Source organism: Heterodontus francisci, chromosome 29 (genome assembly GCF_036365525.1).
Source record: "Heterodontus francisci isolate sHetFra1 chromosome 29, sHetFra1.hap1, whole genome shotgun sequence".
Lineage (NCBI taxonomy): Eukaryota > Metazoa > Chordata > Chondrichthyes > Heterodontiformes > Heterodontidae > Heterodontus > Heterodontus francisci.
Window position 1 is genome coordinate 22,951,935 of NC_090399.1, and position 12,792 is coordinate 22,964,726.

The following is a 12,792-nucleotide window of genomic DNA, read 5'->3' on the forward strand; positions in this document are numbered from 1 at the left end:
GAAATAAATATATTCTATTACAATATGGACTGAACTCGATGTCGTAATTTTTGAACAAACTTTTTTTAAAAATTGAACATTGTTGCAACCTCAATATCCCCATGGCGATCCCATAGGGTATAAATTACAGTCGCTGGGAGTGTATTACCTCAGAGTTTAATTCAGAGAGATTGTGTGCAGCACGAAGGGACCCATCAATTCACACAGAAAATGTATGAAGCATTTTACAGCATCAGGAAAATATATTACCTCATCCTGGCTGTCAGTGGTGTTCCTCGTAAGTGACTATAACCATTAAAATTGAGTAAATATGTGTGTGAGGTGATTTCTGGCTTTTCTCTGTGACTGATAATGTTACATTGCTGATCTAGTGGACATTGATATACAGACACCCGATCAGAGATAATATTTACCTACATCAAATATCTTGAATTATCTGTTATTTTATACTATTTCCTCATCTGATAATAAACCTCTGTTTGTTTCTAGATTATCAAGTTACTGTTTTTAGTAGAATATTGAGAAATGTTGAATTAGACCTCAGTGAAGGCAACTCTCTGAGGGAAGGTATCAGTGGGAATATCAGTCAGTACAAAATTAAACTGAGTGTGGGTCACTAACTGGATTGGAACACCTGCCCCCAGTGGCCATGTGTTACTGGGACTGGACATCACATTAGAATTGCACTGAGTGTGTGTCACAAACCTAAGTGGAACACCTGATCTCAGTGATCATGTATTACTGGAACTGTCCATCCCTGTAGAATTGTACTGAGTGTGTGTCAATAACCTAAGTGGAACACCTGACCCCAGTGGCTGTGTTTTGCTGGGAGTATCTGTCACTGTGAAATTGTACTGAGTGTGGGTCAATCACTGGAGTGGAACACCTGACCCCAGTATTACTGGGACTATCAGTCACTGTGAAATTGTACTGACTGTGGGTCACTAACCAGAATGGAATACCTGACCCCAGTGACCATGTATTACTGGAGTATCTGTCACTGTGGAATTACTGAGTACAATTTTACAAACTAGTTCTATTTTGAAATCATTGTTTCGGGTGACTGATTTTCCAGCCCATGGCTGTCCCTTTTTGTTTTATGAATGTAATTGATTACAAAATGGAAGGTTTTTGCTGTTGTTTGGTAAAGTGTACGAAGTGAAATATATTAATATTGGTCGCTTTCTATTGAACTGTTCCAATGGAAGCAGATGTTACCTATTTACTGATGGTTAAACAGCAGGGCAGCTCTGTTACAGTGTGCATATCCTCTGGATAATGACTTATTCTTACCCTGAGTGCAGTTAATGTTAACACAATAGTTATTTTAATGTTGATTAATCCCTTATCCCCAACATGATCCTGAGAGTCTGTGGATCATGAGTGGTGAATTTTATTATCTTAAATGATGTAACATCTAGTTTTCTAACTGTTTAAGGTTTCACGGATCATTTCTTATCTATGATGCAGAGCCTTTACACATGTAACACGTCCCAATCCTGACCTGAGCTCAGTAAGGTGTGTCCCAGTGAGGAGGGACATCTATAACTGAGGAACATACATATTAGTCTTTCATAATAGAGAGCAGGTTGTAAATAAATAGTGCACTTATCTCAGTTCTAGTATCTTCCTGGTTAAAATAATTGCATCTTCTTTGGTGTATCAAAATCCATTGTTGCAATATGGAGACCAGAACTGTACACAATATGCTGAGTGTTGCATAACCAAGGATCGATATTATTTTAATATCAGCTCTTTGTTTTTTCAATTCCATTCCTCTCGAAATAAATTCCAGCTCTGTGTTTGCCTTTTTACAGCCCTGTTCATCTGTGTTACTACTTTAAATGAATTGTGAATCATTCCCCCAGAACCTTTCTTTCACCCCAACCCCATTTAGATGCTTATTTTCCAAGGATTATCGGGAAGTTTATTTTTCCGGCCAAAATGCAGCGCCTCACACACAGCTATACTGGAATTAATTTGGCATTTAAATTTCCATTAATTTATTAATATCTTCATGTATTTTGTTGCATTCTTTCTCTATATTAATGTACTTTCTATCTGGATTTGTCGGCAACTTTTGAAATTGTGCTTCTGCTTCCCAAGTCCATATTTTTTATGTCAATGGTGAACGACAATGTTCCCAGCGCTGATCATTGTGGAACACCACTTCCCACCTTCCGCCAACTTAGGAAATACCTTAAACCCCTCCTCCCTGTTTTCTGTTTTTGTAGCCAGTTTACTGTCCATTCTGCTGCTTGTCCACGAACTGCACTTGCTCTGCCTTTAGCCATGAATCTGCTGTGTGGTACTTTATTGGATACCTTCAGGAAATCAAAGCATTTTATCTCTACAATGCTCGTCTTATCCTCTCTTTCTGATACCTGTTCACAGAATTCAATAAGGTTGGTCACGTATGACCTTCCTTTTGGAATATGTGTTGACTACTCTATCATATTTTGTGTTTGTCAATGTTTTTCTGTTACATCTTTGATTAAGGATTCCATTCGATTAAGAATTCCATTATTTTTCTTACCACTGACGTTATCCGAACTGATCTATATTTCCTTGGAATTATTCTATCTTCTGTTTTAAATATAAGAATCACATTCACTGTCCGTCTGTCCTCTGGCACTATTCCCTATTCTGATGTTTATTAATGAACAGTTAATCGTGCCTCTGCTATCTCTTCCCAATCTTTTTTAGTTTGTGTGGATGCAATTCATCCAAGCCAGAGAATTTACCCTCTCTTTGATTACTTTATCAAATGTCTCCCGACTTTATACTTTAAAAGGCTTGAAGTTTTTTGTGGAATTTATTCACTGTTATTTGACAATTTAGTTCCTCCCCTCAGAGATCTCTCTCCCCTCTTCAGGCTCTGAATCTTCATCCACTAGTTCATTCTGGTCTCCACTGTCCCACAATACATGTGAACTTCCTTCCTTCTGACCTTGGAGCTGTGCTCCAGAATTCCACTTACATTCCTGTCCATGGCCGTCTGCCCCTCTCTGGTCCAAAACCCAATAAACCCGAGCTGTCCTGAAACTCACACTGGATGGAAACTTGCCTGACAGACACTACGCGGCCATTCCCCAACCAATTTTCCTCAACCTGCTGGTACATTCTGAGGGTCCCATTTGGAATTGATCATGCTTTGTTCCATTCATTCTGCATTCCCATGGAATTCCTGTCTTCCTCACTGGCTCTGGACTGGGAATGAAAATGCTCGCAAGTCCCTGATCCTGATCACTGTCCAGGAACCCTTTTATAAAGTATAGGTGCATGGACATTGGGATATTCTCTGCTTCAGTGGTTGCACAGTGGGAGCCTGTATGGGTCTTAGCTATACCGCCTTTGTGTAGGATACATGGAGCATTTTTTATTCCAATCCTACTCAGGTCCCCTCCATCACATTTTTTTCCAATACTTTGATGAATCTGCTGGTGTCATTTCCTCCTTTTGCCTTGCACTGGAAAGTTTTATCAACTTTGCTTCTGATTTCCACCACTCCCTCGTCTTCACGTGATCCATTTGTGACTCTTCCCTTCCCTTCCTCAATTTCTCTACCTCTATATCAGGAGATTGGCTATTCACTAATGTCAACTGTAATCTCCCGACTCCCACAGCTGCCTTGATTATACTTCCACCAAGCTTCCTGGAAAGACTGTCCCATTATCCCAGTTTCTCTACCTCCATTCTATCTGTTCCAATGATTCTACCTTCCACACCAGTGCTTCTGAAATGTCTTCATTATTCCTCAGCCAAGAATTCCCCTCCACTATGGTTAACTGGGCCCTCGACCATATCCCTTCCATTTCTCACATTACTAAATTCATCCCTTCCCCTCCCTGTCAGAAACATGATAAAGTCCCCCTTCTCCTCAACGTCCACCTCACCATCGTCCACATTCAGTGCATCATCCTCCAACCTTTGTACAACATCGAGCCAAGTTCAAACTCAAACATATATTCTGCTCATTTCCCATCACCCTGCTCCTCGGGACACCCTGTCCACTCTTCAATCAACCGCAACATCAGCTCCTCTTCTCCAGGCACTTTCCTGTGCAAGCACAGGAGATATATTGCCTGCTCCTTTACCTCTTCCCTTCCCATGTCCCAAACACTTCTGCCAGGTGAAACAGTGATTTGCTTGTACGTCTTTCAATTTATTAACAGTATTCGCTGCTCACAATGGAGTCTCCTGTACATTGGGACAGCAGCAATCATAGATTGCGCTGCTGAGGTTCCAGTCTCCTTTCCCTTTAATTCTAAATCACACTCCCACTCTTGATGGGCAGAAAGGCCTGTTTCTGCGCTGCACAACTCTATGACTCGATGACTCATTTCTCTCTGCTCGACCTCCTACATTCTTCCAGTGAATCTCAATGAGGAAGAGCACCGGAATTTTTAATTCGCCATGTTATTGCCTGTCAGACTCAACACTGAGATTAAAAAGTTCAGGTTATAATGATTGCTCCCATTTCTTGGATGGCCTGTGCTAGTAATGGGGTATGACTACTGCAGAGTCACTGCGAGTGGAGGGCTTGTGGGCTTGTGCTTGGGGTGGGGATCCACTATTGGCACACAACTGGCAGGCTGTCCACACCCCTCGGATCAACCCATCATTCTCTGTCACTTTCCAGGCGACTGAAGCATTTTTGTCTATGCCAGGTTTCCCATGCTCCCCTCCCCCTCTGTTACTCTCCTGCAATCATTTCAAACTCTTCTGGACCATTCACCTTGCACCATCATCCCTTTTGTCATTGAATCACTCCTGCCCTCCACCCGATCACAGGCCTTTCCCTTTGTTCTTTCTTCCCCCTATATCCCACTTTCACTGGCTCTATCGTTGCTTTAATATCTTCCAGTTCTGATGAAAGCCTATTGGCCGGAAACGTTAAATCTGTTTCTCTGTTCACAGATGCTGCCAGACCTGCTGAGTGTTTTCAACATTGTCCTATTTTTATCAGATTTTCAGCAGTTTCAGTATTCTGTTTTTATTCAAATGCTTAGGCCTGGATATGAACAGGGGTGAGTGACATAGTTGGGGAGTGGAGTTTGAGTTTTAACTCCACAGACTGCCTCTTTTATCCTTGACAGTTTCCCCACCCAGAAGCCAGCCTGATTGACAGGCTTGGCTTTCAGTCGAGCAGGGAGGTCACTAGAGCGGGCATCAGGAGAAGGTCGGCCAAACTGTGATCTCTGGATACGGGGGAGGGAGGCGGGGGCTGATGATATCTGGGTGTGTCCAATCCCAGGTCTGGAGGTGGATAGACTGGTGACACTAGGCTGTCGATCTCCCTATCCTGGAGTGTCGTGCGACTCCAGTCAGGGGAAGTGGTGGGTGACGGTCCAATCCTCAATCCTGAGGAGGGAGATGCCATTATGGAATAAAAGTAAAATACTGCAGATGCTGGAAATCTGAAATAAAAACAAGAAATGCTGGAAATACTCAGCAGGTCTGGCAGCATCTGTGGAGAGAGAAGCAGAGCCAACGTTTCAGTTCAGTGAAGGGTCACCAACCTGAAACGTTGGCTCTGCTTCTTCCTGGAATGTGGGAGAAGTGGTAGAGGGGAGGGGAGGGGCACTGTTTAATCCTCCACCCAGGGGAGGGGGCTTACATGCTTGAGGTGGATCTCATCCAGTGAGGGGAAGAGGGGGTTTCTGATTCCCAATCCCGGGAAGGAGTCTTCTAACTTGGAAGGTGGTCTGAGTCCGGGGAAGGGGAGCAGGGAGTGTCTGATCCAAATCCTGGGGAGTGGTCTCCCTATCTGGAGATTGGACTGAGTCAGGATAGAGGGTGCTGGTGGGGCAGTGTCTGATCCATTACACGAAGGGGAGACCTAATACCTGGGGCTTCCGATCCTGGGAAGGTGGTCTGATATGGGAGAGGGGGGGTGTGAAGACGGAGTGGGATCCGATCCTGGTCAGGACAGTCTGATCCTGAGGGTGTTGCAACCCAGTGCCAGTTGGTAGAGACATCAGATCACCGGGTATGGTGGGGTGTGGTCCAAACTCAGGAAAGGTGGGTTGTGATGCCAGGGTGGGAGGTTCAATCCTTGGATGGTAAGTTGTGATCCCAGCTGTGGAGGCTGTTCAAATCCTGAGGGAGCAGATAACCATTCCTGGACAGTCAGATCGTTCTGATTGCCAATCCCGTGTGGCTTTGTGTGTGGTGTGGGATCTAAAGGGGAAACCCGGGAGGCCAGAGTTAAACCTGTAAAATGGATTAATTCACAGACTTCCAGCGTCATTCAAATATTTAAATTGCCAACCCCCTCCTGGGAGTGGCTGCCTGCACATCCCTGTCCCAATTCCATTAAACCCGGAAGTGCGCAGGTCGGAGGTCAGTTGGGGTCAGGGTTGAGATTTTTAAATTTTAATCTCTGACCTGCCCCATCACACCTGTTTTTGGTACTAAATTCCTGACCTTACTGTTTGGGTCAGACACAGAGAATGTTCGATCAGTAATTTCCAGTCTCTTTTCCCTTTTCTCTCTTACAGTTAATTTAGTGGCAATTGCGATCCTGTCCAGGGGAAAGTGCGGTCTCTCCACCTACACCACGCGCTACCTGGTGGCCATGGCAACAGCGGACATACTGGTCATTATCACCGACGTCATACTTTGGCGGATCAGTTATTATTATTTCCCAGGCTCTTTCCTGGACATCACCCCTGTGTGTAGTTTTATTGCTGCCCTGAGTCGTGCAGCCACAGACTGTTCTGTCTGGTTCACCGTCACTTTCTCCTTTGATCGATTTGTGGTCATTTGTTGCCAGAAGCTGAAAACAAAATATTGCACTGAGAAAACGGTGGCTGTGGTTCTGGCAACAACCGGCATTCTGCTCTGTTTAATAAACGTTCCCTTCTATTTTGTGTATGAACCTGCACGGATAATCGACAGTGTACCGTGGGACTGTGCTATAAAACCAAGCTGTTATACCGATCCCAGTTGGCTGGGATTTGACTGGTTTGATAAGGTTTTAACCCCATTGCTCCCATTTGCTTTAATTCTGTTGCTCAACTCTCTGACAGTCAGACACATTTTAGTGGCCAGTCGAGTCCGTAAGGGACTGAGGGGTCAGAGCAAGGGAGAGAATCACAGTGACCCAGAGATGGAGAGCAGAAGGAAGTCTGTGATTTTACTCTTCACCATATCCAGTAACTTCATATTTCTGTGGTTGGTGTATGTTGTAGAATTCTTATATTATATCATTACAGGAGTAAATCCCAGCAATTACAACAACTCTGAATATATATTTCAACAAGTAGGATTTATGCTGCTGAATTTAAGTTGCTGCACAAACACATTTATTTATGGGGCAACTCAGTCCAAGTTCAGACAACAGGTCAAGAATGTGGTGAAATATCCGGTTACTTCAGTTATTCAATTAATGAATAATCAACATAACTGATAGCAGCCCAGGGGTGGCTGCCAGAGTTTCCATCGTGTCATAGTCATTTACAGCACAGAAGGAGACCATTAGGCCCATCGAGTCCATTCTGGAGTCTACGACTGTAACATTTCTCCCCAAGGGGCAAGAGGTGACTGACAGCTGGATGACCAGAAATACACTGGCGTGGGGGTGGGGGTCGGTGTGGGGGGGGGAGGCGGGTGTGGTTATGGGTGTTCACACACACCAAAGGACAGGCAAGAGGTGACCTTTGGAGGAGCAGATGAAGGGGGCTAGGAAGAGAGTCAGAGTGCCTCCTGCAGGGCAGGAGGGAAACAGCAGCCTCAGTATCATCAGCAGCTCCTCTGGTTTGATTCTCAGTGCCTCACATCTGCTCAGAAAATAATACTTGTTTGTCCAAAAGCAAAATGTTGGAGATGCTGGAAATTTTCATGCATGAATTTATTCTTCTTTTATTCATTGTTGGAGATACCTTGAGTCCATCTCCTTTCCATTGCCCCCACCTGGTCACTGCCGTTTCTCTCTTTGTCTGAGTCAGATGGTGGTGTGGGGGCGGTGTGGGGGGGCAGGGAAGTGAAGGGCCTGGGGTTCACATCTGGACAAGCCCAGTGGTGAGGAGATAGGATCCCAACTGAGGGAATGGGGCTGGTCTCGATATAGGAGCTAGCAGACCCAAGGGCCTCAGATTGACAGCTGCAATGATAAATGGGGCTGAATCCCTTCCTGGTCTCCATGTTAGTTGATATTATTAATGGTTGCCTCTCCTTACATTCTGTCCCTCTCTCCTTCAAATCTGCCATCTCCCCTTTCCTCTGAACACTTGACCCCTCTGTCCTTGCAAATTAATGCCCAAACACCGAGCTCCCTTTCCTCTCTAAGGTCCTTGAATATGTTGTCACTTCCCACATCTGTGTCCATCTTTCCCAGAACTCCATGTTTGAATTCATCCAATCAGGTCTTTGCCCCTGCCATAGTACCGGCCCTTATCAAAGTCACAAATGACATCCTGTGTGAATGTTCCAAAACCGCCCTATCTCTGCAACCTGATTCAAACCTTACAACCCATCCTATCTCAAAAACATCATCAAAACGTACAACTCACCCTATCCCTATAAACACTTCAGTCCCTCCCTATCTCAGTAACCTCCTCCAACCCCTACAACGCTCCCTATATGTGTAACCTCCTCCAGCCCCTATAATATTACCTGTCTCTGTAACCTCCTTTAGCCCTACCGACCTCTTTTTTCTCTGACATCCTCTCCAGCTCTGTTAACCTGTGAACTCTGTGTTCTGCCAATACTGACCTCTTCTGCACACGCCCAAACCTACCAGTCTGCCATTGGTGACCATGCTTTTAGCTGCTTGTCCAGAAGCTCTGGAATTCTCTCCCTAAACATCCATGTCTCTCTGCCTCCTCTCCCCGCCTTGAAAACCTATCTCTTTGACCAAGCTATTAGTTACCAATCCTAATATCCACTTCTGTTGCTTGGTGTCAAATTGCGATCTGATTTACGTTCCTGTTCCTTGGAATGTTTTACTACGTTAACGGCACTAAATCAATGTAAACTGTTGTTGTTGAGTGGTGGACTTACCCTCCTTTCCCTCTACTGTCATGGGGGCCAGTGGAATTCTAATGCACCCTCCGCTGTCAGTTAATTCCTGAAGTTAATAGAGTCATAGCGTTATACAGCACAGAAACAGACCCTTCGGCCCATCGAGTCTGTGCTGGCCATCAAGCACCTAACTATTCTAATCCCATTTTCCAGGATTTGGCCCGTAGCCTTGTATGCTATGATGTTTCAATTGCCCATATAAATACTTCTTAAATGTTGTGAGGGTTCCTGCCTCTACCACCCCTTCAGGCAGTGTGTTCCAGTTTCCAATCACCCTCTGGGTGAACATTTTTTTCCTCAGATCCCCTCTAAACCTCTTTCCCCTTACCTTAAATCTATGCCCCTTGGTTATTGACCCCTCCGCTAAGGCAAAAAGTCTCTTTCTATCTAACTTATCAATTTCGCTGATAATTTTGTATATCTCAATCACGCCCCCTTCAGACCTTTCTGTTCTAAGGAAAACAACCTTAGCCTTTTCAGTCTCTCTTCATAGCTGAAATGCTCCAGCCCAGGCTGCTCACTGTTAAGTACAGGAACTGGAGGAGGCCATTGAGCCCCTCAAACCTCATGCTTCATTTAATGAGATAATGGTTAATCTGTATTCAAACTCCATTCACCTGGAAAATGGGATTAGAATAGATCGGTGCTTCATGGCCAGCACAGATACGATGCGCCGAAGGGCATGTTTCTGTGCTGTGTAACTCTATGACTCTATGACACCTGCCTTGACTCCATATCCCCTTAATAACCCTGTTAAGCAAAATTCTATCAGACTCAGATTTAATATTGTTAACTGAACGATCCAATAGTGCAAGTGACTTCCACATCTCTACAACCCTTTGTGTGAAGAATTGCTTCCTAACATCTCTCCTGAAAGGCCTGGCTTAGGTACAGAGTAAAGCTTCCTCCATTCAATCCATCCAAACACACCCAGGTCAGGTGGAGCAGGAGTTAGATATATTGCAAGGTTCCATCTACATAGTCAATCCCAGTTCCTCCCTCTTATTCCCCCGCACTCTTGTTATGTCTATACTGCTTCCTCCATTTTGCTCTGGCTCTCCCTCTCAAACTCGATGTGAGCTAAATTTTGTGCAGGAGGTGGGGCTCCTGGCACCAGGTTCAAAAGGGTGTGAGGTAGTGCAGGTCAGCATATTTCTGTCCCCCAGAGTGATCCTCCAGTGTTTTTGCATCAAAGTTTCATGAGCCAGAATCCCTGTCCCTTTGAAGACCAGTTTGCTGCCTCAAAGAGCCGCCAGCTGATAAGAGGGCCAGCAACTCTGTGGTATCAGCAGCTCCACTGGGAATGGTCATCACTGCCAATACTGCAGATGCCTTGGACTCAGGCCCAACGTTGGAATCCATGACCGCAGGTACGTGAGGCAGGTCACCTGGAACAGTCAAGTTGCTTCGGTTGAGGGTGGGGAAGGGATGGGGATTGTCTACGGGATGATTGTGCAGTCCGGGGGGAGGATGGGTGCCCCTGGGGGTGAAGTGCAGCAAGCCGTGTGTCCTCCCTGGGCCACAGATTGCCCATGGACCTGCTCCGCAGCCCGCAGGGAGGGCACAGCATTTTATGAGGTGCCCTCCCCAAATGGCAAAGGCCCCCATACTGCTGGTAAGATCTTAGTGGCAGTAGGAGGAGGACCTTAATTGGCCATTAATAGACCACTTAAGGGCCTCAATTGGCCTCTCGGCTGGAAGGCCATCATCGGCCAATCCTGCCACTGATTCGATCACTTGATAATATTGAGGTGACGAGCCCTCCACTGCGCCATCTGGCATGATTCTGCATGCCCCAACGCCTTCCAGTCCCACCTCATGGGACATATAAAATCCAGCCCTGTGTCTCCTCCTGTCTCGCTGTCTCTCTCCCCAACTCTCGCTGTATCACCCTTTCCCACTCCCTCTATCACCCTTTCTTACAGTACCTATCATCCTGTCCCACTCTCTCTCTCTCAATCTCTCCGTCTCTCACAACACACCACTTGACTTCCAAATTGTGGCTGCACTAGCATTTTATCTTTCTGTGATTTGTACAGAAGAGCACGTAAATCCCTATGAACACCAATTCATTATTTCTCACAATGTTGAAAAAATCTATGTTTCTATTTTTCTTACCAATCTGAATAACCTCACATTTCTCCATGTTCTATCCATCTGCCACTTTTTCGCCCACTCAGCTAACCTGTCTATATCCCTTTAAAGACATTTTGTGTCCTCCCCACAGCTTACTGTCCCATATAACTATGTATTGTCAGCAAACGTAGATCCATTCAGCTTGTTCCCTTCAACTAATACATTGATATACGTTATAAATAGCTGTGCCTCTTAGAGCCTTATGGAACCTCACTAGAACAAGCCTGGCAACTTGAAAATGACCCGTTTATTCCTACTAAGATTTGATAGCAACCCTAATGTACACAATTGAAACATTAATTTGTTGGTAACTGCTCTCTTGGCTGGCTTTTCTAAATGCCTTCAGAGTAATTCTCATCCCAACACACTGTCTAAAGCGAAACCAAAAGCAATATCTCCAGAATCAAGCTGCTATAAATCTTGACCAGTCACTTCTCTGTACACATCACACCTTAGCCCAAGGTTCCTGCTGTTTATTTATCTTAATGGTGATAGGTGGTCTCCAATAGATGCTTTGTTTTAACACTCCTTGATTCTTCAGTAAAGTGTTTTCAGTCAAGTGTCCTTTCAATGCACTGTCAACAACAAAGCAAAGTCCAGCTTTTATGAAATCTTCAGCCTCCTCCACAAATCCACCTCCACAATTTAAATCCTTATTCCTCAAAAAATAACAAAAAAAAGAAGCACTTTCATAACACCGGTGAAATTTCCGGTAAAAACTATTACTCAATTAATCAATAAAGAAAACAACTAAGAGCCGATGAGAGGAGGGTCCCAGTTTTTTTTCAGTCCATGAATCTAATATTTATCTCATTGGGCAAGATGTGATCGACAGCTTGATGACCCGAAATACACTGGCCGGGGTTTGGGTGGTCACATATGCCAAAAGGCAGCACGTCGGCGGGTGATGGGTGACCTTTGGGACTTGATGGAAAAGGAGTTGGAGGAGAATCAGAGTGCATCCTGCAGGACAGAAAGGGAAACAGCAGCCACAGTCTCTCCTCCATCTCCACTGCTCATCATATCTGCTCAGAATACAAAACTTATTCTTACAAAAGCCAAAATGCTTCAGATTCTGGAAATCATCTCATGTAAAGTGAACATTACTTGATTTATTTTTGTAAAAACATGACTCAAGTCGTCTCCCTTCCATTTCCCAGTGCCCGGTCACTGCCGTCTCTCACTTTTTCTCCCCGAGTCAGACAGTATTGGTGGGGATTGTGTCTGGACAAGCACAGCTGAGGGGCATGGCTGGAGAGACAGGACCCGGGGTGAGGGAGCTGGGCTGGGCTAGGCACAGATGTTGACAGCCCTGGTGCCTCAGCTTGGTGACTGCTCAGATGGATGGGGCCGAGTCCCTTCCTGGCTCCCATGTTAGCTGATGTTATTAACGGTACTCTCTCCTCAAGTTCTGCCATTTCTTCTTGATCTCTGTCATCATCACCCCTCCCCTGAAAATAACAAACTGTTGACCCATCTGTCCTTATAAATTACTGTCACATCGCCAACGTCCCATTCCTATCCAAAGTCCTTGAACATGTTATCACTTCCAACAATTTATATCCACCATTCCTGGACCTCTATGTTTAAATACCTCCAATCTGGTTTGAGCACCTGCCACAGTACTAA

At 45.0% G+C, this 12,792-nt stretch overlaps 1 protein-coding gene across 1 annotated transcript; it reads left to right on the forward strand.

The window, feature by feature from the left end:
* Positions 1–210: 210 nt before the first annotated feature.
* Positions 211–7,414, forward strand: LOC137345720 (probable G-protein coupled receptor 139). The gene is made up of 2 exons (XM_068008985.1): positions 211–277; positions 6,504–7,414. The coding sequence occupies exons 1-2, from the start codon at positions 211–213 to the stop codon at positions 7,412–7,414; spliced, it is 978 nt and encodes a 325-aa protein (XP_067865086.1).
* Positions 7,415–12,792: the final 5,378 nt, after the last annotated feature.